The sequence below is a fragment of the Balaenoptera physalus genome (assembly GCF_965194825.1).
Source record: "Balaenoptera physalus genome assembly, chromosome: 14".
Lineage (NCBI taxonomy): Eukaryota > Metazoa > Chordata > Mammalia > Artiodactyla > Balaenopteridae > Balaenoptera > Balaenoptera physalus.
The window spans coordinates 80,900,137-80,924,497 of record NC_138893.1 but is presented as its reverse complement, the minus strand read 5'-3'; the positions used below and the strand labels follow the sequence as shown (position 1 = coordinate 80,924,497).

The 24,361-nt window shown below is 40.0% G+C and overlaps 1 protein-coding gene across 1 annotated transcript in view; it reads left to right on the top strand.

Moving 5' to 3' along the window:
- The window catches only part of LRMDA (leucine rich melanocyte differentiation associated), a 1,095,033-nt gene extending 1,071,404 nt beyond the window's left edge, over window positions 1-23,629 (top strand). Inside the window, exon 7 of the mRNA XM_082425763.1 lies at window positions 10,645-23,629. Within this exon, the coding sequence (XP_082281889.1) occupies window positions 10,645-10,724 (80 nt within the window). The 3' untranslated portion in view covers window positions 10,725-23,629. The remainder of the gene's footprint in view (window positions 1-10,644) is intronic.
- Window positions 23,630-24,361: the final 732 nt, after the last annotated feature.

Below are 24,361 nucleotides of genomic sequence, written 5' to 3'. Positions count from 1 at the left end.
ATCCTCATGGGTGGTCACCATGAGATACCTAGTAAGACAGTAAAATTGAATTTGGTTTTGTATAGTGTTTCATGTGTGAGAGAAAACTCAGAAAAGGTTTCTACTGAACCACGAATTAATGAGATAATTTAATTAATTAACTGGAACCCAACATTTCCCTACTGGCTAGTCAAGCTCATGACTGTTGTATTAGGAAAGTCGACAGGAAGAAAGTGTGAGAGCCATTTTATATTTGCTTCACTGACCACTGGAGCGGGTTCTCGGCTGACACGGAGAGTCACACCTGGACTCCACTTTCCTCTAGGCCAGTAGATCCAATTTTTGTTTACTCCCTTCTCTGATGGAGTCCACTCATTTATTTGAATTCTACAAATTCTCATTTAAAATGCCATTCCCTAGAATGTCATAACCTTTATTGCTGTTTCAAAAATAATATGTTTGAAATCCCTGGAAACCCATGAATACCTTTTTTCTCCTGAAGGGGGGGTGGTCATTTGTTGTTCTAGGCGTGAAAATAATCACTAGCCCATGGGCCAGAGACCAGTGATAGGGACCACATGATGATCAAACAGAAGCTGGAGTTATGATTTTATTTTTATTTGAGTAGTTTCTACCTCTCTTTTCTTTCTTTCTTTTCTTCTTCATTTTTATTGGAGTATAGTTGATTCACAATGCTGTGTTCGTTTCAGGTGTACAACGAAGTGAATCAGTTATACACCTCCATATATCTATTCTTTTTCAGATTCTTTTCCAATATGGGTTATTACAGAACATTGAGTAGAGTTCCCTGTAGTATTCCGTCGGTCCTTGTTAGTTATATATTTTATATAGAGTGGTGTGTGTGTGTGGTAATCCCAAGCTCCTAATTTATCTACCTCTCTTTTCTGATTAACCTGGGCATATACTCTGAGAGGGACGACAACAGCTGTGGGTTGGAGGAAGCCAGGGTTTGCTTGGGTAGAATACATATGCTTTCTGTATGTTTTATTGATCCAGGTTTTATTTAATTCTTATGTTTTTCACTTTTTTCACTATCAAATGATGATTAGTAACTCCATGCCCTTGAGTGGCATATTTCCTTTTGGACTTGCCTGATAAAAATCTTTTTCTAAGAAATGTGGGAAGCTATCTCTGTTTATCTTTGCATGCTTCTTTACATTTATGCAGGTGATACGCAAATTTCCCCAACTCCTGAGCCCAGAAGATTAATTTGAGCAATTGATAGTAAAGAAAATGAGTCCCTGAAATCGAGATCAGAGGCATCCAAAAAGCGGGGGGGTGGGGGGGAGTGGGGGGAGTGTCTGGGAGCCCCATTCCCAGAAAGCCTTCAGCACAGATTGAGCAATCATGACATATTGATCATCGCAGAACCTATAACTGGTGACCGAAAGCACAGTGTGACTTTAATGGCCCTCTCTGAATCGTTGCCATCGTTTATTTATTTATTTATTTTTTTAAAGCAGCTGTTTTTCCTAAATTCATGCTGCCCTCTAGTGGCCGTGCTCCCAACCTCACTTGAAAGGTGGCAAAGATGAATGTGGAGATAATGGTGGGAATGGCAGAGGTGGTGAAAGGGGGAAAATTGTTTTCTTTTTTCTCTCCTGTCTGAAAAATTTCTGAGTTCCTTGGTCAAAAACCAAGAAATAAAAACGAAGGTGTACCACTTGACCACTGTCTGTTTTGACTGACAGCCTGGTTTGTGGGACGTCCATCTTTGAGCAGCGCCGAGGGAACTTCATAAATCTGAACTCATTTGCATCCCATCTTGGTGTGCCCTTTGGAATCCAGCCCATCTCAGATCCATTAAACCCCACTTAGAATAGGGAGGTGGGAGAGGGGAACACAGGCACACCACATGGTTTTGAAGATTCGTTTCCCCCGTTGGAAAAGTAGGTAGGAGTCAGGCTAAGTCAGGCTGTGGATCTTTGACATTCTCCTGTCCTAAGGGCAATGTCCTATAATTCAGAGGGATTTGGACTAGAAAGGTAGCATTGCTGGAACTTCCCTCATGGTCCAGTGGTTAGGACTCCACGCTTCTGCTGCAGGGGGCACAGTTCGATTCCTGGCTGGGGAACTAAGATCCCACAAGCAAGGAAGAAAGATAGCATTGTAGTTGTCTAGTGTCTGGTCAGGTACTGTGACTTTGGGGAAGCCACTTAGAATCTCCTCTTCCTCCTTAACGAAAATGAAGATCTTTAAATTCTGTCCCAGGGAGAATTCTTCAATACATTTAAAGAAATACTTTCAAAGAAAATTTTCCTCTTCTGTGTTCAAGCTTACTAGGAAGTACAGCAAAATAATAAAGTGTCATAGGAGTGTAAAAGTAAATCATTGTTCAGGAAGTCAGAGTGAAAACTGTTTCTGGCTACCTTCTTAACTGGCACAAAAAAAGGTAACCTGAGAATAAAACCCAAAATCTGGATTGCTAAGAAGATTTAGTAGTGGTGGGTTGTTGGTTGTTTTTCTTGTTTTCGTTCCGGTTTGGTTTGGTTTTTTGGAGGAGGGATGTTGTTGGAGCATGGAAATATTTACTGTGGTGTTTGACCGCTGATATTTACATGTTCCTCCTTGATTGAAATATAGCATGTGTTGAGGTAAGAGCCAATCATATTACCGATGTTCAAAACCGGGAGCCAGGGAGCCCACCCTCAGACCTGGAATTCTTTCCCATCCGTCTGGCCTACCCAAACGACCTCCAGTACAAAATAATTTAAAAAGCATTGACATCTGAGGAAAAGCATGTTGACTCTGTTTCCTTTCCAGGATTCACATCATGGAAACATCCGCTGCCAGATAACTTTTAAATCTGTCAGCTTAATATTTCCTCGATGTGGAGAGGACATTGAATGGCCTGGTCAAGTCTGGGTAGGGCCACAGCATGTGCAACTGGAGCACAGAGACCAAGGACTCACACTGGGACAGCAGATCTGGTTACTAGGGATCCGCTCAAAGGTGCAGTTATCTCTCGGACTTGCACCCGATTTCACATTTCCCACTAACAGGTTATGTGAGGGAGAAACTGGCCCTGCATTTTTTTTTTTTTTTTTTTTTTTTTTTTAATCCTCTCCTCCCTCCTTCTCTTCTTCTAAAAGAGCAAGCCTCATTTCACCTGCCCTGGGAGCCCGGAGTGCATTTTCCACAGGCTCTGGCTTATCACATGACAACTTGTCTGCCGCTCACGTGACCATTCCTGCAGCCTCCCTGGGCTGGGAGATTGGCTTCTCGGCCTTGCATTCCTCTCACCTTCAGTAGAGATTTTGCCAGTATACTTTCCCCACTGACTGGTTTCCTTCCTCTGCTTTTTTCTTCCTTACAAACACGTGAGTGAGACTTGACAAGGCCCAGCGTTTGTCTAAGGAGGCTGTATAATCTGTTTTGTCTCAGTGGAAAGTTTAACCTTACATCGAGCCTCACTGGAGGGGGCCGAACAATGGGGCCCCATGTCCTTTTCTCAAAGGGATATGGTGCCTACATTTGTGTCAGCTTTCTTCCAGGATATCCAAACCTTTGATTAGGTAGCTCCTACTCTGTTTTTTGAATGGTGCTTGGTAAAAAGCATCGTATCATAACCCCACAATTTATTTCCTCTCCTGCATCCAGAATGTTTACATTTGTCCTGCGTACTCTTTGTGCTACAAATAAATAGAAACCACCATTTACTTTAATCTATAATAAACTGACAGCAACTAAGCCTGCACATCATACAATTTATTATGGATGAAAATGTGACCAAAGATTTATATCTTGTCAGTGTATTGAAAACTGCACAAATTCACGGGAAGGAATTAGCCTTTGTAGAAATAATGAAAACAAAATAAAGTTGAAGTGAACTAAAACGACACACAATAAAATGTGTTGTCTAAATTTCAGCAGAGGACTCAAGTCTTCCTGTCACAATTTAGATCTGCAAAATTTTACTCAAGGAAATGTAACCTTGTGAAAATAAATAACTTAAAGAGATTTAGAAGGTAGAACTGGTAAAATTTGATATTCGCCAAAAGCTGATGGAGGATTTTCACCCTAATGTAAAAAATCACATGGAAAAGAACTGATCCCATTGAAAATAAATTCAATAAAAGAGAAATGAAAATGTTCAAAATAGAATATGGTTTTAACTTTGAATTTAAAAATTAAGGAATTAAATTTGTGAAATGTAGTAGTAACTATTTCTACAGAAAGTAGTAACTAATTTCTAATTAGTTCTGAATAAATAATGCTTTCTGAAAGAAAAAGTACCAGGCTGGTTTATGTGTTATATTCATAAGCCTGAAGCCAAACCATCCTGGGGGTCAAAATGGCAGAATTCAAATGTCCACCCTTGCAAAATACCAGGGTCAGCAGAGCAGGGTGAGAATACCCCACCTCGGGTTGTTTTGTATAATAAAGGAGAAGAGCTCAAAAGAGTGAGCTCATTTGAGAGACTAGGCAACCTCCCTAGAGCAGTGTTATTTGACGTGGTCACTGCAGTACTTTGCAAGGACGGTGTGCCCACCAGTCAACGGAGAAGACAGCAGGTGCCCTTATAGACGTTTTGGGGTTTAGCAAGCATTGCATGACCACGGCACCGCATTCCAAGCTAAGCTGCAGATTATAAGCTGAGACGCTTGCCTGAAATCATGCTCAGCTAGTTTGGGAGGAAGTCCCACTTTCTTTGTCTTCTCTACTCTTCTGTGGGTCAGGCAGAGAGCCTTTCCCTGTTTCATTTCCAACCTAAGGCTTCCCAGATGTGTCTGCAGATGAAAGGGAAATATGCCCCTCCCCACCCCCGTGGGGGATGGACTTTGTCCTTCCCCCGAAACTGCTCCTAAGCAACCCCTTCGCTTAAGACCATTTTAAAATCTCTCTTCATTTTGCCTTAGTGTTGAAGTAGCTTACTCTGAAGGAGGACGTTGTCCTGGGATCCTGTAATTCTGCAGGCTCTGCTAAATCCTGTGCGATGTCCACAGCAGAGCTGATACTCCATCACACAGGCTGACCTCAGGGTATTGCTCCAGCCACTTCTCAAGATCATAAAACATGGGTGTTTATTCCTTCCCAGTTCCCAGTTTACTCAGGACCCGCACATAACAAAGTCCAAGGAATGTGCTTTCTGGGGAATGTCCTTTCTCCTGTATGATGTTTACAGCTCTTAAGCCTGGATGGTAACATTCAGTCCACCGCTCTCTTTCCCACCAGACATCGTGATTGCTTTGTTTTTGTGGGAGGAAAGTGTTGAGCATAAAAACAACACCAGTGTTGAGGAGCTGAGGCTGTTGCCTTCTGTTACTTTGCCCTCTTCTGTAGTAAGGCAAGCATTTAAGCGGCGTATAGTTTTTAAAAATTTCAAATGCCTGTCGTCTTAACAGAGGTTAAAATAGGAGTGTTTAACAATTGAAATTCCTTACTTTATGGATTCTGTCTAAATTGGGGTATTTAATGGTATTAATTAATGTATCTATTCAAATATTTATTGAACACTTCCTTGGTACTAAGCACTGTTTCAACCACCACCGGGTACTAGAAATTGGGGAGGAGGGATTATTGTAGAGGTGACATGTTAATGGTATGTATGGTGTCACGTGGAACCTTCCATAATAGACAGGAAGACTCTCTGAATACTCTTTCCGTCTCTGCGCCCACCCACTTCTTCACAACACTGTGAGCACTCTTCAGAGGCCGTGAAGAGGCTAGTTCCTTGCTTGCCTCTTACAGATTGGAGAACAGGAGTTCCGTGAGGAGCCCCCTGCCCCTTGCCTGTTTTGTAGCACTAGCTGGAAGGTGCTAGTGATCACAAACAGATTAAAATCTGTTTGTCATTGCACAGTTACACTTACAAACCTTTGTGATAGTAGCGTCTAAAACAACGATTGCCGAAACTAACATTAATAGTGATAATAAAATCGATATTTTACTTTTTCTGTTTTACAAATATGAATTTATTGGTCCAACCCATACTCCCTCATCAGGTAAGTTTTCGCATTTGTATGAGTAAAGATGATTATTCTTTCACAGCTAAAATATGAATGGTAGACCACTTACTCTGCTATTTAGTCTTTAGTTCTGTTGAATATGGAGTTAGAAGACTAGAGCTTATGTCAAAGCTAGGGAGATATAGGCTAATTAGTGGTAAGCACTTCCCAGGTCTGGGTATGAAATACAGATTGCAGGAAAGTTAGTGGAAATTCTTTCCTTGGGGATTTTGAGGTCCAGCAGAGCTCCCCTTCTCTATCTAATGGGAAAATGGACTGGATGTGTTTCAAGAGCTGCCTTGGTCCAAATCAAATTTTGATTAACTCACCACTGGTTCTGCCTCCTACATCAGGCAGTATGGTACCTGGCATCCTTATCTTCATAAGGGAGACATTCAGAAATGCTAAATCATCTATTTCAGAACTAAGGTGGAAATCTGGGATACCTGGCCCCTTGCCCTCATTTTACAAATGGGGAAACCAGCCCAGTGAGGGAAAGGTATGTTGCACATGGTCACTTAACTGTTAGGGGTAGAGCTGGATTTAAATACAGGTCTTTCTCCCCCTCCCCTTACTAAATAGATGGTAGGGCGAGGCCATCCAGAAGGTCAGGGAGTCCTGAAGTGTTTGCTGGACTCTGCATGGCCGTGCAAAGACGTCCTTCCCAGGACACTCAGGGTTTTCCTTAATACTGTCCCTGCCACCATCACAGTGGTGCATCCAAGAAAAGAGGCTGATTCCCACCCCCACAGGCAGCCCCAAGGTCATAACTTAACCTGCATAAGTAGAACACTCATTCCAGTGAGGGGAAACATCTAAAAGAAAAAGGACCTCTTTAAAACAGATTCTTCCCAGTACATTTTTTCCCATAACTATAGTTTTAAGAACTTACGGCAATGGCAGAGCCGGCTACTTAAGCAAAATTAGGGGCCTCATTTGGCAGGAGAGGATTCCCGAGGGGACAGGGCACTGTCATTTTTCCAGGGCCCCCCAAAAGAAACCCCCCCACAGACAGCTACATGTCAGCCTGATGCACGGCAAGCCTGCTTCGTTTATGATGGGCAATGCCAGATATTTTAATTAAAAACACTACATACACCATTAAACGTGTTGTTCCCCTTCTAGTCCCAAGACGTGTAGAGTCCGGGGAGACACAAACAAGGGAATGCATTGCAGATGTACACGGAAACCACCGCCTACCGAGCCACCGCCCGCGGGTTCCCGAATTCCAGCCTCAGAGCGCCTCCCCGTCAAAATGTTCTTTGCCAGCAAACTGTTTCCTCTGTAAATTTTCTCAGTTTATGGCAGTGGCCGTGTTGGAAGGAGGAAGGCCAGGGGGAGAGCAGAAGAGAGAAACCCCCAGTCACCACGTGCCTTCATTTATGAGCAGCTCCTATGAGTTTACAAATAGCCTTCGTGATAAGTGAAGTCTTATGGCCACACATGGGACTGGGCAGGGTTTTTCCCCCTCCCTTGTTAATGTTATTTACTTATTTATTTATTAAATACAAAAGTCCCATTTTGGGGGGGGGGTAATCCCTTCTGAGCTGTGAGCTCAGGTAGGCAGCTCAGTGGAGGCAACCACTTGGTTAATTTAAGCAATCGTAGGCGGTGCAAGTGCAAAAATCTCATCCGATTTTAACTGTCACTAGCCGGACCACCTGTCTCCACAGGGAAACAGCAGCGGCAGCTGGATTTCATTGTCGGCTGCCAGGCTGTCCCCACGCCTTCCTTTAGGAGCCCGCAGCCTGAGTGCCTTCCCTTTCCGGATTTTATTCAAGGTGACAGTTCCTCACACGTTGGCGCTCTGATCACCTCAAGTAGCCGGGATATCGGCGTGGGGGGTGGGGGATGAGTGTGGTCCTCCTGCAGAGCCCAAATTTAGATTGACTGAGGTCATCCTCGGGCCTCGTGACCCCGGCGCTCTGACAGAACAGGGCTGCCAGGAACTTGGCCGCGGCAGCGAGTTTTGTAATGATGTCTGGGGAGAAACGTTCTGCAGGAGCAGGCGAAGAAGACCCCAAGTGCTAGGGAGTGATGTCAGCTTTCGTTAGCGGGGCAGACAGCGTTAGAATATCCTTGGCATAATATGGCTTTGGTATCTCTGTCAGCATCTCTGTTTTCTGTCACCACACACAATCCTGGGCCTGTCTCGAGCCCTGACACTGTCTTTTCAGATCAGGTTATTGCCAACCCAGAGACTCGTTCTGCCTCCCACCACACAGCCCCTTTGTTTGAAGTCGGCCCTCTTGTCATTAATGCACTTGATGTCTATTTAAATCTGAGGGCGAGCACGGTATCTGTTTTCCCGTCAAGAGATCATTGACAATGTTAATACCTCATGTCCTTGCCTCGTTTTCCAAGCTCTGACACTTTGCCACAGTCTCCTGCATTCACCAAACAGCCCTCTCTCACCAGGGTGTCTATAAACATTCTTGCTTCCAGGCCCAGAGGAACAGGGCAGGCCTTAAAAAGGGCTTTTATCAATGCTGACCAGAAGGCAGGGCTGGGGAGTGTGGCCCAGAACATGTCACCTTCTTCCACATTATGGCCCATGTTCAGGAATATACAGCCTGTTTCTAGAAGGGCACTTGCTGTCCAGGTTGTATCTAGACTAGGCAAGGTCTGCAGTTGAGGTTTACCGTGGAGAGAGCGCAGAGAAAAGAATTCAATCCAGAATGTGCTGGAGAGTTTCCTGGAGCAAATGCACCCGCTGGTGTGTTGTGTGTGTGTGCGTGTATGTGTGTGTGTCTGCCTTTCCTTCTCTTCTGTGTTCTTTATAATATCTGACAGCCCTATCCATTCCTTTTTATAAAAATTCCTGCTATCCTGGTGCTGTAGAAAGAAATTAACATCCCTCGGCCTCATCCTTCCAGATTCTTGAGGGTTTATTGGAATCAGTTATGTTTAAGGAAGCCCCTTGCAGATTTTCAGAGACTTCTGAGACACTCCCACCCAGGCCTGCAGGGGGTGCTGTTCCCGGAATGCAGCCTCGCTGGCCACGCCCACATCCTGTCCTAGCATTGGTGACAATATCAGCACAACTCCAGGTGCTACGTAGTTCAGCACAATAAAGGGAACAGCTCAGTGACAACAGGCAAAAGAATAATTTAGGCCCCAAGAAGGGTCTCACTCAGGGAGGTTTCATCCAAGCTCAATGTTTCCAGGCGCCAGACCAATACTGAAAAGCAGAACTTGGGGATTGGGGGCCAAGGAAAAAGCATAGCCAAAGGGGAAGAGTGGTCCACAGTGAACTTGCTCAGGGGACCATGGCAGGAAGTAGAGGTGATGACAGCCAGCTCAAGGCCCAGTCTGAGGCCATGGAATGGTGTCGTCCCCTCCCTATTGCCAGCTTGCAGAGATTCTGAGACCCCAGCAATTCTCCACTTTGTCCCGAGCCATCTGAACCAAGGAGCATCTGCCTTGTCATTCAAAGTTTCTGAGAGTCATTTTTAATCCATGTTTAAGAATACGGTCTACAGTTCTGTAGTGGAGAAACATCTCCTGTACAATGACCCAAGTATTTACCACGTAGGACTTCTGATTTGAAGAACCTGAATAATTTCAAGTGCTAATTTATCCCAGTTGAATAGTAGATGGTGGTTGCTGGTTTCACACTATCATCAGAATAATGGGGAAAAAAACATGTATATAGATAGCTATTTTTACAGACAGATTTGTAGCTCATGAATTTATGTTTTATGGACACTTCTTTGGGTTGTTTCTTTTTTTTCTGGTTATGCACACTTCAGAGACTCGCATAGTATTAGTAATAAGACAATTCCATGAAGCTGAATTTTAAGTTTGTTTTTCTAAAATTAAAAGGAAAAAAACCCAAGGTGGCAAAAAGCAAATTGTAGTTACAAATATTTTCTTGGAAAAACTGATGTTTTCTTAATAATACTGTCAAAATAACTGTGGCAGGTGATTTCTTATAGATATTTAGAGTAAATATTGAGTTGATTGAAAGGTTTGACCTTATTCTAGGGGCATTGTTTATAGTTAAGTCTTCTTATGATCTCCGTGAATGACGGGAAAGCTGTATATGGAGCCACAAAACTATTTAAAATAAAACTGAAGATGAAAATCAAGTGCATTCCAACCTGAGAATACAGTTCAGGATTCCCCTGTAAGAAGAAGCCATTTAATGTCGGAGGCTCCGTTACTTTCCGTGTGGCGTTTTGTGAATACCACCATTCTTCCTTAATCATCCATTATGTACTTGATGTCTGCTGGGATTTGGAAGGTTCTCTCTGGAAATTAACAAAATTGATTCATGATAAAGAATTTGAAAAGAGTCACATTCTGGGAAGATTGTTTTATATCTTTTGTTTGGGCTGGGCCCATCTTTAAACTCTTAATTTTCCATTTTTAGAAATTCTACCAAGAGAACTTGGAGAGAGAAGAGGGTTTTGCTTTGTTTTGAGAAGTAATTGGCCAAACTAGAAAATTCTCTAAAATGTGGAAAACAAATCATGCAGGAAAATGTTACTCCTAGGAGCCTGTGCTCTGGTGACATTTTATTTGAATGTCAACTCTGAGGACAAGAAAGTAGGGTCCTTCCCTTCTGGGGCTTAATCCATTTGCTGCCACCCATGGGATCTGTGATTGTGTTGTATTTCTGCCTTGCAGCACCTGTGTTTTCTTGCTATACTACTTGTGCCACCTGTAATGATGTGTATCTTTTTATTTGCAGGTATCCTGGGGAAGTGTCGCTATGTTTACTATGGGAAAAACTCAGAGGGCAACAGGTTTATCCGCGATGACCAGCTCTGAAGGCAAGTTCTATATGCCTTAGCCAGTGACATGAGAGTAAAAGAAAAAAGGGGAAAAAAAAAATAAAGAAAAAGCTAAATGAAAAGACAATGGCCCACATCGCTTTTCTGTGGGAAAGCTATGACTTCAGCTTTTGGTACCTTCAGCTGACTTTGCCAGGCCTGTCAAGATCATCCTTCTGCCTTAGACTGAGTGGTCACATAGAGATTGACATGATTGCCCTTAAGCAGGTCTCATCCACCACAGTGACAGACAGCAGTAGCAAAGCACCAGGGCTGACAGGATGAACACCATGATAGATTGCCTGGCCCCTCCACTGCTCACAGGGGAGCAGAGGTCACACCTGGGGCCTCCCTAAGCATGCTCAGTGGCTTTAGTCAAGTGAGAGAGACTGTGTCTTTAGCTTGCCTATTGAGTAGAGATCCTCCTGATACCATCGTGCTGTGGGTTTATTTTTAGTGAAAGAGTCACAGTTTCAAGGAAGGCTCTACTCCCTTATTTCCCTTAAATCTTAACCTCTTGTATTCTGCATGGTCCCCTCCCACCCCACCCCCATCAGCCTTTAGCATCTTTATCACGGGCAATGCATTTCAGTTTGCAGTTTTTCAGAGAACAGAAGAGGTAAGTTCTTAGACACGTTGTACGTTTATGGTGAGCTTTGTGTTCTTACAATTCGTGTATTGGAGTAAATTGCTTTCCCTAAATCCCTGACTACAAAAACATGGACTTTATCATATTTTGTTCACTTATAAATCCACTTCTTGCCCTGAATACTAGGCAGTGTCAGGCATCTTTCACAACACCGGGTTCTGGTTGTACCAAAGACTCTTATTTATTTATTTTTAACCACACACCCTCCCAGCTATGTCTATGGCCTTATGTGTGTTTGGAGCTGGCTTGCTCCTTTGGGTGCTATTTAAAGGGAGTGAGGTGATAAAAGATAGAGTGATAGGTCAGGAAGTTAAAAAGGAAAGTGAAGACTGCAGAAAACACTCACCAGACCAAACAGTTTTTAATAAAAGGCGCAAAACCCTTTGAACTTGGTATATTTCTCAGGATCTCTCAGAAATGAAATCCACAGCTTGTGAGATGGTCTTTGTGCACCTTTGGCTATATTCCAGCCCTAATGTTACAAGGAAAATCAGCGTGATCATACTGGTTGGGTGGCTATAATTCCATTTAATATACTGGTACACCAGTAGAAGATGTTTGAAAGGCTTGTTGCTCTTGACACAGTAGCATTTATTTTTGCTTTTATTTGGACCAGGTGTTCATTGTCCTGGGTCTCCCAGTATTCGGTTAGTTTGAGGACAGCAAAACATGAAAGAGAATCCTTCCCAGTTATAGATACCAAATGACTAGAGAGCTGCTATGGTAAAAGTCTTTAAAGACTCAGAACCCCTGAGACACCCAAGAAGAACCTGCTTTCTCTGTTTTAGTCCGTTTACACGGCCTCTGGCCTACTGAGTCAACACAATCCTTGAATGACTTGCGCTGGGGCTGGCAGCAGTCCGTCCTGTAGATTACACAACACTTGGTGATCAGTTATTGAGACAAATTTAGATGGAAATCCTTAAGACCATTAATTATTAGAGGATATTGAATGTTTGGCTTTATCTCTCAAATCCGTTAATAACCAGAGTCAAGTACCTTTGCTCTGATCTACAAAACAGCATTGGGATAATGCTTTAAATGAGTTGTATTCAGTCCCACCCTGGTCCTTTGTTTGGAAGCACCAACACATGTTTTGTCTGTGGCATATTATGGGCAGCCAGAGTTCTGTGCAAGGGCAGCTAGACTAGTCCAATGTCACATCCAATCTAGCGGCACGTATATCCTTGTCTTTATAAAAGGCTTTAACCCTGCCTCAAACAATAAAAAAGCACTTGTGAACTGACCACAGAATTTTTCCATCTTTATTTTTCTTACTTGTTTACTTTTCTTAATGTCAGAACCATTTGTATCATGCGCAGGAATGTCTCCCTCAATGCGAGCTTTGGAGGCGAAAAATATTTTTGGAGTGAGTTATTGACCACATTGTTTCCCTCTCTTTGGGTTGTTTATTTTCTTCCAAAATGGTGTAATAACTTTAACTGAGACTAGCTTTAATTATAATTTACGTAATGGCCCTCACGACAGTATATTCATCTTAATGATAGAATTATAGTGAGTTTTGTTTCTCTTAAAAGAGGGATAATGATAATGAACTTGGGTTGGGTTGTTTACAATTCCGCTGTTTGTTAAGCAAGATTTTTCTGTGCTTGAGCTAGATTTTGGTCTGAATTGGCAGAGGAAGAAGCAATGTGGCATGCTTATCTTAAATCCCTAGGAATTTCGCAAATGTTGTATTTCAAAGTAGAGAATTAGAAGGTAATAAATTCAATGCAAGCTCAGACATATTTCATACCCCCTTTCACCGCTTGGTCTTTCTGCTTTTGACCCTATTCCACTGAGCTTTTTCTTTGGGGATCATGGTGCCTGGCATCCCTGTGTCCTCTCTCCCAGGACACCCATCTGACTTGAGAGCCCCCTGCAGTACAGGCTGTCCTGGGAGTCCTCTGTTGCCTCAGCAAAGTCAGGGCGGACTGTCTCTTTCCTAAGTAATGTAATTTTATAGAACAATTTGTTCCTTGAGGAATAATGTTTTCAATTGTGGGGAATCCTATTAAAAGTACAACTATTACAATCATTTGCTTTTACTTTTACCAGCCGTGCTCATAAACCCTCCATCTGTTTGTTGCTTTAAATAGAGGAACATTATAAGAGATTATTACTCGCTCAGACTACACGTCTGAATGTTGCACATTTTCACACATTCACGTGTGCTGAGGAATACAAGAAAGCAAGCCACAGATTCTGGATGAAAGGATTTTTTGTTTGTTTTGTTTTGTTTTGTTTTGTCTCTGTGTGTGTGTTTTCCAGCAGAGATGTATCTTGCACATTTTCAAGGGAAAATGTCTTTCTTGCTGCTTCTGAGAAATAACCTGGCTTTCTCGTCTTTGTTAATATGCAGATCAAAAACAATCCACAGGGCTCTTTTCATCAAAACAGTAACAGTGTTCAGTGGTTGCTCTTCGTAAGAGCAGCCTAAGTCAAATGTGTGTCGCTGCTTAATGCCCAGGGTGGACAACACAGGGTCCACTGAGACCCTTACGTGTTGGCCATACAGCACAGCTGATCCAACATGACATTCACCATCTGCTTTTCCCAATTCTCTTGCCAAGAAGAAGCCTTCACCAAAGAAGGCTGTTAGCATGACTTGACTCTGGTCTCTGTAACGTGTCTAAATACCATGTTGTAAACTACCGTGACTAAGACCTAGAAAGGGAAAGAACACTGGAAGGGCACAAAACATGTTGGTTACCTGTTTGTATGACAAACAGACCATCAGCCTTTGGTGGGGTACTGTATGTTATTTCTAGTACATCAGCAAACACTTAAGGTATTTGAAGAACATTCAAAGACAGTCACCTGTCTGAAATGATTATCTTCCTACAAATTTACCTGAAAATTTCCAGCAGTAGTAGTTCACCTTTGGGTAATTATAATCCTAAATGTTAAGTTGTCACTTTGTGGGTGGGGTAGGTAATGTTATGTGTACATATTAATGTATTAGCATATGCTAATTTTTCTAAAGTAGCTTGGAATGTGGCAACCTAGGACAAGGGAGTTTTCCTAAGAAAGAAGAGAAAATTCTGAGTTTGGAGTGTGTCTAGGGACGAGTTGTTAAGGTGAGAATGATGCAAGTGGTAATACATGGAATTATACCAAGGGAGAGCATGAAGCAGAGCCTGACGCAGAATTAAAGTGGGGACTCTTAGTGGATAGTGATATAGGGGGCTGAGGGAATAAGGAAGAAGGAAGGGAAAAGACAGTTGATGCCAATTAGAAGATTTGCTGATGTTTAGCACTAAAGTGGTGTTGAGCAATATTTTCTCCTCAAAATGGAATCATCCTTAAGTGAGGAGTGCCACCATTCAGTGACGTTTTACAAGTTTCTCTGCCTAAGACAATGAAGCAGTGTGGAAAAGGTTGATGACAAAGCGCTGTGGGAATAAATGATCATGCATGCGATGGCTACATGTGAACAAAGATGACTACGGTTTGTGTACAGTCTTCCACAGAAACCAGCATCCTAAGCTTAGTTCCCTAGCTCTTTGTGGGACTGAAGATCCTGGCGATAGGATTTGACTGTCTCTGGGTGCAGGCAGTAGATGAGAACTCAACTCATAGGAGGAGTGGATAACATCCAAGTTCAACTGGATGACCTGAATTAACATGCAGAATATTCTGGAAATAATTAATGTTTATGTTGTGTCACATCGATTACTTTAAATCAACTTTTCCTTCTTTATATTGGAATAGGAATGAATTTGAAATGCACTTGGGGATAATCTCCTTTAGACACCAACTTTTCAGTTTGAGTATTTGTAATGAGAGGGGCAAAGGCACCTTATGGTGGGCTTAACCAAGATATTCAGACTATTCAAGTTATGGAGCCTTGAAATAGATAAAAATTAATATACATTATCCATTTACAAATGTTACATTTATTAAATAATAGTTTAAATAATAATAATTAAGTGGTGCTATAAAAGAAATTACATTTGGAAAAATGTCTATTCAGTTCTTTTGCCCATTTATCAATCAGGTTTTTTTGTTTGTTTTGATGTTGAGCTGTATGAGCCATTTATATATGTTGTATACTAATCCCTTATTGGTTGTATCATTTGCAAATATTTTCTTCTATTCAGTAGGTTGTCCTTTTGTTTTGTCAATGGTTTCCTTTGCTGTTCAAAAGCTTTTAAGTTTCATTAGGTCCCATTTGTTTATTTTTGCTTTTATTTCCTTTAGGAAACAGATCCAAAAAATTTTGCTATGATTTATGTCAAAGAATGTTCTGCCTCGGTTTTCCTCTAGGAGTTTTATAGTATCTGGTCTTACATTTAGGTCTGTAATCCATTTTGAGTTTATTTTTGTATGTGGTGTTAGAGAATATTCTAATTTCATTCTTTTACATGTAGTTGTCCAGTTTTCCCAGCACTACTTATTGAAGAGACTGTCTTTTCTCCATTTTATGTTATTGCCTCCTTTGTCATAAATTAATTGACCATAAATGCATGGATTTACTTCTGGGCTCTCTATTTTGTTGCATTGATCTGTATCTGTTTTTGTGCCAGTACCATACTGTTTTGATTCCTGTAGCTTTGTAGTATAGTCTGAAGTCAGAGAGCATTCCTCCAGCCCTGTTCTTCTTTCTCAAGATTGTTTTGGCTATTTGGGGTCTTTTGTGTTTCCATACAAATTTTTTAATTGTTCTGGTTTTGTAAAAAATGCACTTGGTATTTTGATAGAGATTGCATTGAATCTGTAGATTGCTTTGGGTAGTATGGTCATTTTAACAATATTAATTCTTCCAATCCATGAACACAGTAAATCTTTCCATCTATTTGTGTCATCTTCAATTTCTTTCATCAGTGTCTTATAGTTTTCCATGTACACGTCTTTTACCTCTTTAGGTAAGTTTATTCCTAGGTATTTTATTCTTTAGATGTGATTGTAAATGGGGTTGTTTCCTTAATTCATCTTTCTGATGATTCACTGTTAGTGTATAGAAATGCAACAGATTTCTGTATATTAATTTTGTATTCTGCAACATTACCGAATTCATTGTTGAGCTCTAGTAGTTTTCTGGTGGTGGTGTGTTCAGGATTTTCTATCTATAGTATCATGTCATCTGTGAACAGTGACAGTTTTACTTCTTCCTTTCCAACTTGGGTTCCTCTTCTTTCTTTTTAGTGCTTTGATTTTTTACTGTTACTATTATTTAACTTAATCTTTCATGAAAAAATGTACTCCAACTTCCACCCTATATTTAAAGTTTGTCAGGCTACTTTTATGCTAGAAAAAAGGTTTTTCTGGGCTTACAATAACTTAGTCAAAACAACAACAGTGAGAGCTACAAAATCTTCTAAAATATTGTAACTAATTACTTGACTTATCAGAAAGAGTTGTCAAGTCATCCTAAATAGCCTGAAAAGTGTGCGTGTGTGGGTGTGTGTGTGTGTGTGTGTGTGTGTGTGTGAGAGAGAGAAAGAGAGAAAGAGAGATCAAGATCTGTGTAGAGAACTCCTATGACTGTCATTGTAAATAACTTTCTAACTTTTTTGTAAACACCACAGTAAGTTAACGTTTACTCCTGTTATGATGTTATATAGACAAATGTACGTTTCATACCTAATTAACTAATGTCTACTTTGTGCCCTCCTTTCTTATAAATTGATTAGCTACTTTTTATGACTTACTTAGGCTCTGGTGTAACAGTATCATGATGTTTTTGGTTTTCCTCCTTCTAGACCTTTGAAACCTAGTTTGAACACAACGAGATCATTGTTCAAAGTATAACATAGAGCTGTTTTGTTCCAATTAGGTGATGTCTTTGATACCCAGTGAAAAATAGGTATGTGAGTTATTTCAGAAAGTTAATATATAAAACCAAGTTTTATTCATAGACTATCCATATTTCCCTGTTTACGTACATTCATTCCCAATTTCCATGTCTGCCTACTTGCATATAAAGGCAGTCTTCCAAAAAACAATTCCATTATCTGCAGAGCTGTAGCATATAACCCACATTCTGTAGCCACATTGGCTTTCTCTATGTTGCTCAAACGTAATAAATGTAGGAGCATGCCTCCAAATGGAATACTTCTCTCCCCTTCCCTTTTTAAAACTTTACTTGGTATATACCCACTGAGAATGATCCATTTTCAAAGGATCACATTATACTGTAAAAGTTTTGAACTTAATAGTCCATACATTCCTTGAAGGTCAAAGAGTGTGTGATGATGATGGAGGTTACTATCACAAGAGTCAGTGTAGGTATCTTCATAAATTAGGTTTAACTGCTGCCTAACAAATTATATTTAACTGAAAAAAATTAGAATCTCAACTCCAATTTATTAGCCAGGCTTATAGGTTTACACTTGTGAATATTTGTATGTATAATATAGATATAGGACATTGACTTATCACATGTTAAAATGGATTTTGCAACTCTCTTTTGGCAGTTTGGTCAATGGACCACTTCAGTGGGTAAAATTATTACTGGATTCTTTGCTCTGCTTTTTTTATACACACATGCATAAGCACATATGCATATTATAAAGATATAATTATTTTCCTAGAATTATTTTATGATATCAACATTTACTCAAGCACTTAATACCTATTTTATTAAAATGCAGTAGTCAAGAAACCAGACCAACATATATGGATGACATTTGTGGGTACACAGGGGCTCTAATTATTTAATTTAAAACTCTTTTTGCACGTACTCCTCATTCCCTCCTACCCCTACTGGGTTACCGATTTCTCTAGAAATATTTTCTAAATAATTCCATGGTTCAGGTCATCCTCTCTGGATTTGAAACTGTCTTTAAAAACTATGCTAATCCATATCCAGAAGGATGCACTTCGGGCTGCACTTACTCCAAAGATATTTATTGGGCACCTTCAGCATACTAGAAATTAGAAACACAAGAGTAATAAGAGGATGACTTACTTTTGGACAACTTTTATCTGGAGAAGGCTGATATACATAAACATAATCATTATATGCTGTGATAGGTACAAAGTTAGAGATCGCACTAAAGAACTATATGAATTAAGGCCCAGAAATGACAGTGAGAAGTTAATTCCAAATGTAACCATATTCCAACCATGTCTACAGTTAACATCTTGATCCCAGCTGCCATCATTTCTTACCTAGATCATTCATCCCCACTCTGTGCTTACCAGTCTCCTGACTCTACCCTTGCCTTTCTACAGCCTGTTCTTGACAGAAAGTCAGTGCAATCCTTTAAGAAATGCTTAATAATATCGTGTGTCTCCCATACCCATATCACATCACTCATTTCCCAACTCACTTGGAGTAAGAGCCAGAGCCCTTATGAGACCCTACATGGCCTTGTATGATCTGTCCTAGAGAAATCAGTGTCCCAGAGCTGTGAGAGTGAAGCAAAAATAAATGCAAATACCATTCCCTACCACTCTCCCTGCCTTCTCTCTGTTCCAGCCACACTGGTCAGTACTGGACTTTGTACTTGCCATTCAGGTCTTTGCTCAGATGCCACCTCCTTAGAGAAGCCTTCTGGGACCACTGTATCTAAAGTAGCACCCCCAACACAGTCCACTTACCTTGCTTCGTTTTCCTCTGTTGCACTTGTCATCACTTGACATATTATATATTTATGGGAAGGGACATTTTTTGTCCAAACAAAGGGAAGGACTTGTTTTGTTCTGAGGCTAAAGGGTGCCTTGCATGTACAGGCACTCAATAAATGTTTTATGAATGAATGAAAGAACAGTTCCCATTCACAGAGGTCTATTAGGCTATGTTTACAGACATACCGTTGCACATTAAATAGGATGAATCTCTTTCATCAAAGGGATTTTCACTTGAAAAATTTCTACCTCTTTTCTTTATCTTGGATCAAGCAAACAAACTACTTCATTCTGTTTGGGAACAATGTACAATGTAGAAGCATGAAAAATGGGCAGTGGAAATGGGTTAACAATGAAACAGGAAAGGAAAATGAATGTCAAGAAGTGAAATGACAAGATGATATGCAGCTTGACCTTGGATGGGTTTGAGATGCAGTGTCAGCTTTATAGGGCCTTCTCTAGTTACACCTCATGCAACCAGCAGGCTGTATGGATTTGATTGTGGACACACCTGTGCATTCTGTATCAGCGATTGTATGTATGGACGTGGAAGCTCTTCTCATTCATTCAGGTAAAATTTTTCAAACAAAATCTAATCTTTATAATTCTTATATACCATTATAATAATAAAATATATACAAAGCAAGATTTAAAGAGAAATTCAGTCATATTATTTATGAAATGAACTCTTCTCAGACATTATTAAATTATTATTTTATCCAACATGAATAGAACTAACTTATTTTAACTTTGTAACTTAGCCTCACAACCTTGTCAAAACTTCAGATAGGTGAAGGTAAAATAATGAGATATTTTTCCTGTCAGGAGTGGGGTACAGAATTTATGAATCTAGTTAGGTAATTACAATTATCAGTTATATAAATGCTGTAAAAACTCTTTACATGTATTCGTTAATTTAATCATGTAACAACTTCATCCGGTCGGTGCTCTTATCCACATTTTATTTATTTATTTATTTATTTATTTATTTATTTATTTATTGGCTGCGTTGGATCTTCATTGCTGTGCACGGGCTTTCTCTAGTTGCAGTGAGCGGGGGCTACTCTTCGTTGCGATGCGTGGCCTTCTCACTGCAGTGGCTTCTCTTGTTGCGGAGCATGGGCTCTAGGCGTGTGGGCTTCAGTAGTTGTGGCTCGTGAGCTCTAGAGCACAGTCTCAGTAGTTGTGGCACTTGGGCTTAGTTGCTCCGTGGCATGTGGGATCTTCCCGGACTAGGGATCGAACCCGTGTCCCCTGCATTGGCAGGCGGATACTTAACCACTGTACCACCAGGAACGCCCCTCTTATCCCCATTTTAAAAATAAGGAAAGCAAGGCCCTGAAAGGCTCAGTCCTGTGGACTAGGTCACATACAGGTAGTAGTTGTGAATTCCAGGAGGTTAATTAGGCTCTCTGGGTCCAGAGTCCATGCTCTTCACTGCTGCAATATCTCTGCGAGAGGCATTCTCTTACTTCGTAAAATTCACATTTTTCTGATGATGGAGATACTGCTCAAAACATGTTTGAAAGTTCTCTTTTGGAACAAATCTTAAAACTCTTTTACAAATCATTCATAAAATGAGGCTTAGTGTGAACACAAAGAATAAGTAGCAGTCTATAACTCAATGACCCAATTCATCCCCTGGAATATGTTTTTTACAAAAGCACTCTATAAATAAATCTAAGTTACCTTCAAATGAAAAATATTTTCTATGATTTAAGATTTTTTTAAGACTTCCTATGAACACTTAGCACAGTGACTTGAAAGAATTAATTGCCTGGAAATCTCACATCCTGGTTTCTGCTTTCAGTTAGGAAATCATTAGTTATGTTGAAAATTTGGGAAAACTCCATCTTAGTGGATGGTTGTGAATGGTGCCCCAGAACCTACAGGCCTGGGTTCTCTTTCTGCTCTGCTCCCTGCTTTGCCCCTCTGTCTGGCCTTCACTTCCTATGCCAGGTAAGGGACGAAATGGAAACTGTCCAAAGGCAGCTGAACTTAACACCGTTGAAGGCGAAGCGGATCCCCAGTGTCTCTCCAAACTTGGAATTTAGTGACTTTGGGAGATATGATGTATATGAAAGTGCTTTGCCAAATAAAGTGCTACCCCAGTGTAAATAATTATATGGTAAATTGAAAATTCTGAAGGCATTTTCAAAAAGGAAGTTTTGGAAATGTTTTAGGTGGTCAGTTTCATTCTTAGAGTCAGGGCATAGTCTCTCAAGTTGGCTACTTTAAAACAGACAGAAGCACAATATTTGCATCATTCCTAGAGTGGGGACTCTAAAATTAGTCACCTTTTTATAGCTGAGTCTCATATACTCAGTTGCCTACTGCTTTAGTGTTGTTTAGACTTCATGGGTGGTATTTTTCATGTGTCATGTTTTCACTTGGTAATAATCGTTTGTGGCTTTTCACTTACTTTATGCAGTGACCATACTTGGAAGGAAGGAATTTAACATTTCCTCTAGTTTCTGTTTATTCACCAGGGCTGGACTTGGGTGAGGTAAGTGAGGCCCTCACCTTGGATACAAATGTAAGTGGGCCCCAAAACTCTCAGTAATAAAGAGAAATAGTATTTTAATCCAATATCTTAAAAAGCAAAGATTAGTGCAAAAAAAGTTCATGATGAACAAAACATTAAATGTTAAATAAAAAATGTTTCCCTTAGCCCAGGCTCCAGTGTGGCTCGACACAGCACTATATTCACCTGTTCTGTTCTGTCCTTAAAGCATGAAAGCCAACAAACTCACATTCTATGTCCTAGGTCTTGTGCTTAGTCGATACTTATAAACTAGACCAACATGTTTTCTAAGTAATCACTCAGAAATGCCCCTTTCCCTTCTTGCTTCCAACATGTTTCATCTGTTCCAATTTCTTTGACTCTATACTCCTTGTATGTCTGAACTTAGTGCCACTTCTAATTTTGGCCATCCATTCTCATTTAGTTTTACTAATTTTTCAGAAATCCCTCCTGGCTTGACTCTTCTACCTTGGGCCTTGACAAGTCTACCCAGACCTTTACTTTCCTTAATCCTTTGATGTCCCCAGTTGCCTTGGGTAAGAAATTTCACTTCAGACTACTGTAATCCCAACCCTGACTAGGTCATACCCCTTGGGGAAGGTAGGGGGGAATTTGGACACCACTTATTTGATGTATATTTTAAAAATCCTTAGTCCTGTCAACACTCAACACTGGTTTAATTTACAACTAAAAATCCTAAACTGTGGCTTGTAGCTAGCTTCATTACTGCAGGCTAAGTTTTATCTGTGATGGTTTCTCTTATCTTTACATTTTCTCCATTTAGCTATTAAAGCAATTCCCAGTGGTTTTTAGTTCTCACGAAAGTTGTTTTCCTCTTCCATAGATTGGCAGAAACTGGGAAAGACTGTGGCCTTTTGTTTGTCACTGCCTGTATATGAAGAGAATAAACCCCACATTTGCTTTTTCCCTCCTAGTTATGAAGTGCTATTTTTCCCCACCTAAGGAGGACTGAGAACTAGTGTATGTATATATGTACGTACATATATACACATACATGTGTGCACATTTATATACTTAATCCCTTCTTTTTATACAAATGGCTTCATATGCAATGTCCTGCACCTTCATTTTTTTCACTTAACATCTCTAAAGAGCAAAATGGATGATGTGATGGTCAATTATATGTGTCAACTTGACGGGCCATGAGTGCCCATGTTAAATGTTATTTCTGGATGTCTCCATGAAGGTGTTTCTGGATGACATTAGCATTTGAATTGGTGGACTCAGGAAAGTAGATTTCCCTTCCCAATGTGGGTGGGCATCCTCCAATCCATTGAGGGGCTAAATAGCCCCTCAAAAAGCAGAGGAAGGAAGACTTTACCCCTTTTATTCCTGCCTCACTGCTTGAGCTGGGACATCTCATCTCATCTTCTGCCCTTGGATTGAGATTTACACCACTGGTTCTTCTAGTTCTCCGACCTTTGGATTCAGGCTGAATTACACCACCTGCTTTCTGGGGTCTCCAACTCACAGATGGCAGATTTTGGACTTCCCAAGCTCTGCAATCGCATTAACCAATTCATCATAATAAATATTTATCTATATCTATATCTTATTGACTGTGTGTCTGGAGAACCCTGACCAATACAGATGGTATATTACTGCTAAAAGAGACACAAAATCAAAAAGATATGATCATGTGTGCATATATATCTATCAATATAGGCTCACATATACAAAAAACAACTGATAAAACAATGCAGAGAGGAAGAAGAATAAGCAGTTTTTGTTGGAAATTTGTAGGCATACATTATTCAGTGTGTTTCAAGACTTAGTAAAGTTTTAAGCTTTAGTGACTCTAGAATTTTAAAAGCTACGCAGTTATGAATATATCATTTGGCAGTATATTTACATTGCTCTTCCACTTTTTTTTTGTGGGTTTGAAAAGTAAATTTTTAATTTTAACTTATTTGGGTGCAGTAGTTTGTGATAACACTTTCTCAGACAATGGCTCAGTGGAGGAAACCTCTTGCTTGGTCACTTAGGTCACCCGATCTGTCTCTATTAGATTTTTCCTTGCAGGGTCATGTTCAAACTGTCTGTCACATGCTCATCAAAACCTCCTTCTTTGGAGGATCTTGAGGCCAGAATTATAAATGCAGTTCTTTCTGTCACTGAGAAGCAGCTGAGGAAAGTTTTTTTTTGTTTTGTTTTGTTTTTTGTTTTTTTTGTTTTTTTTTTTTCCTCTTTAAAGATATTAGTATATTTAATGTACTTGACTAGTATATTTAATATACTTCAACACATAAATTTAAATTTTTAGTCGTTGAAAACTTATTGGATACGTTTGCTTATTTAACCAGTACAAGCAGTACAGGAAATTTAGGAAGTCCAACGTAACTCAGATTTTCAAGCCAAAATAAAGCCAAGACTTACATAACAGTATATTATACCACCATTATTTTCTACATCATAACATAATCTGAAAATATATATATAGTCGTTTTTAGACCAAAATTATTAAACCAATCTAATTTTTCTGAGTAACCTCGATAAAAAGCACACGACATGACATAAACATTTTAAATGTCATTATATGTAAAATGTATAAATTATTTAAATTGCTTAAAAGTATTAAGGGTCATCTTTGTAATCCATTTCATTTCGTTTCTCACTGTTGTTCCGAGTAATCAAGACCATTAATTTAATCTACAGCTAAATCTGTTATTGTTCCTTGTCACCAATTCCACAACAAAATTTTTCCTTATATAAATACCACATTGAAAGCATAAGTAGTAAAGCATTCTTCCCAGAAATGAAAGTTTTTACAAAGTTTGAAAATTGACTAGAGTGATGGGTAGCACAAGACAGTAGTTACGTTGAATTTTAGAAAGAAAGATATCAATATTTTAAAGTAGTTAACTTT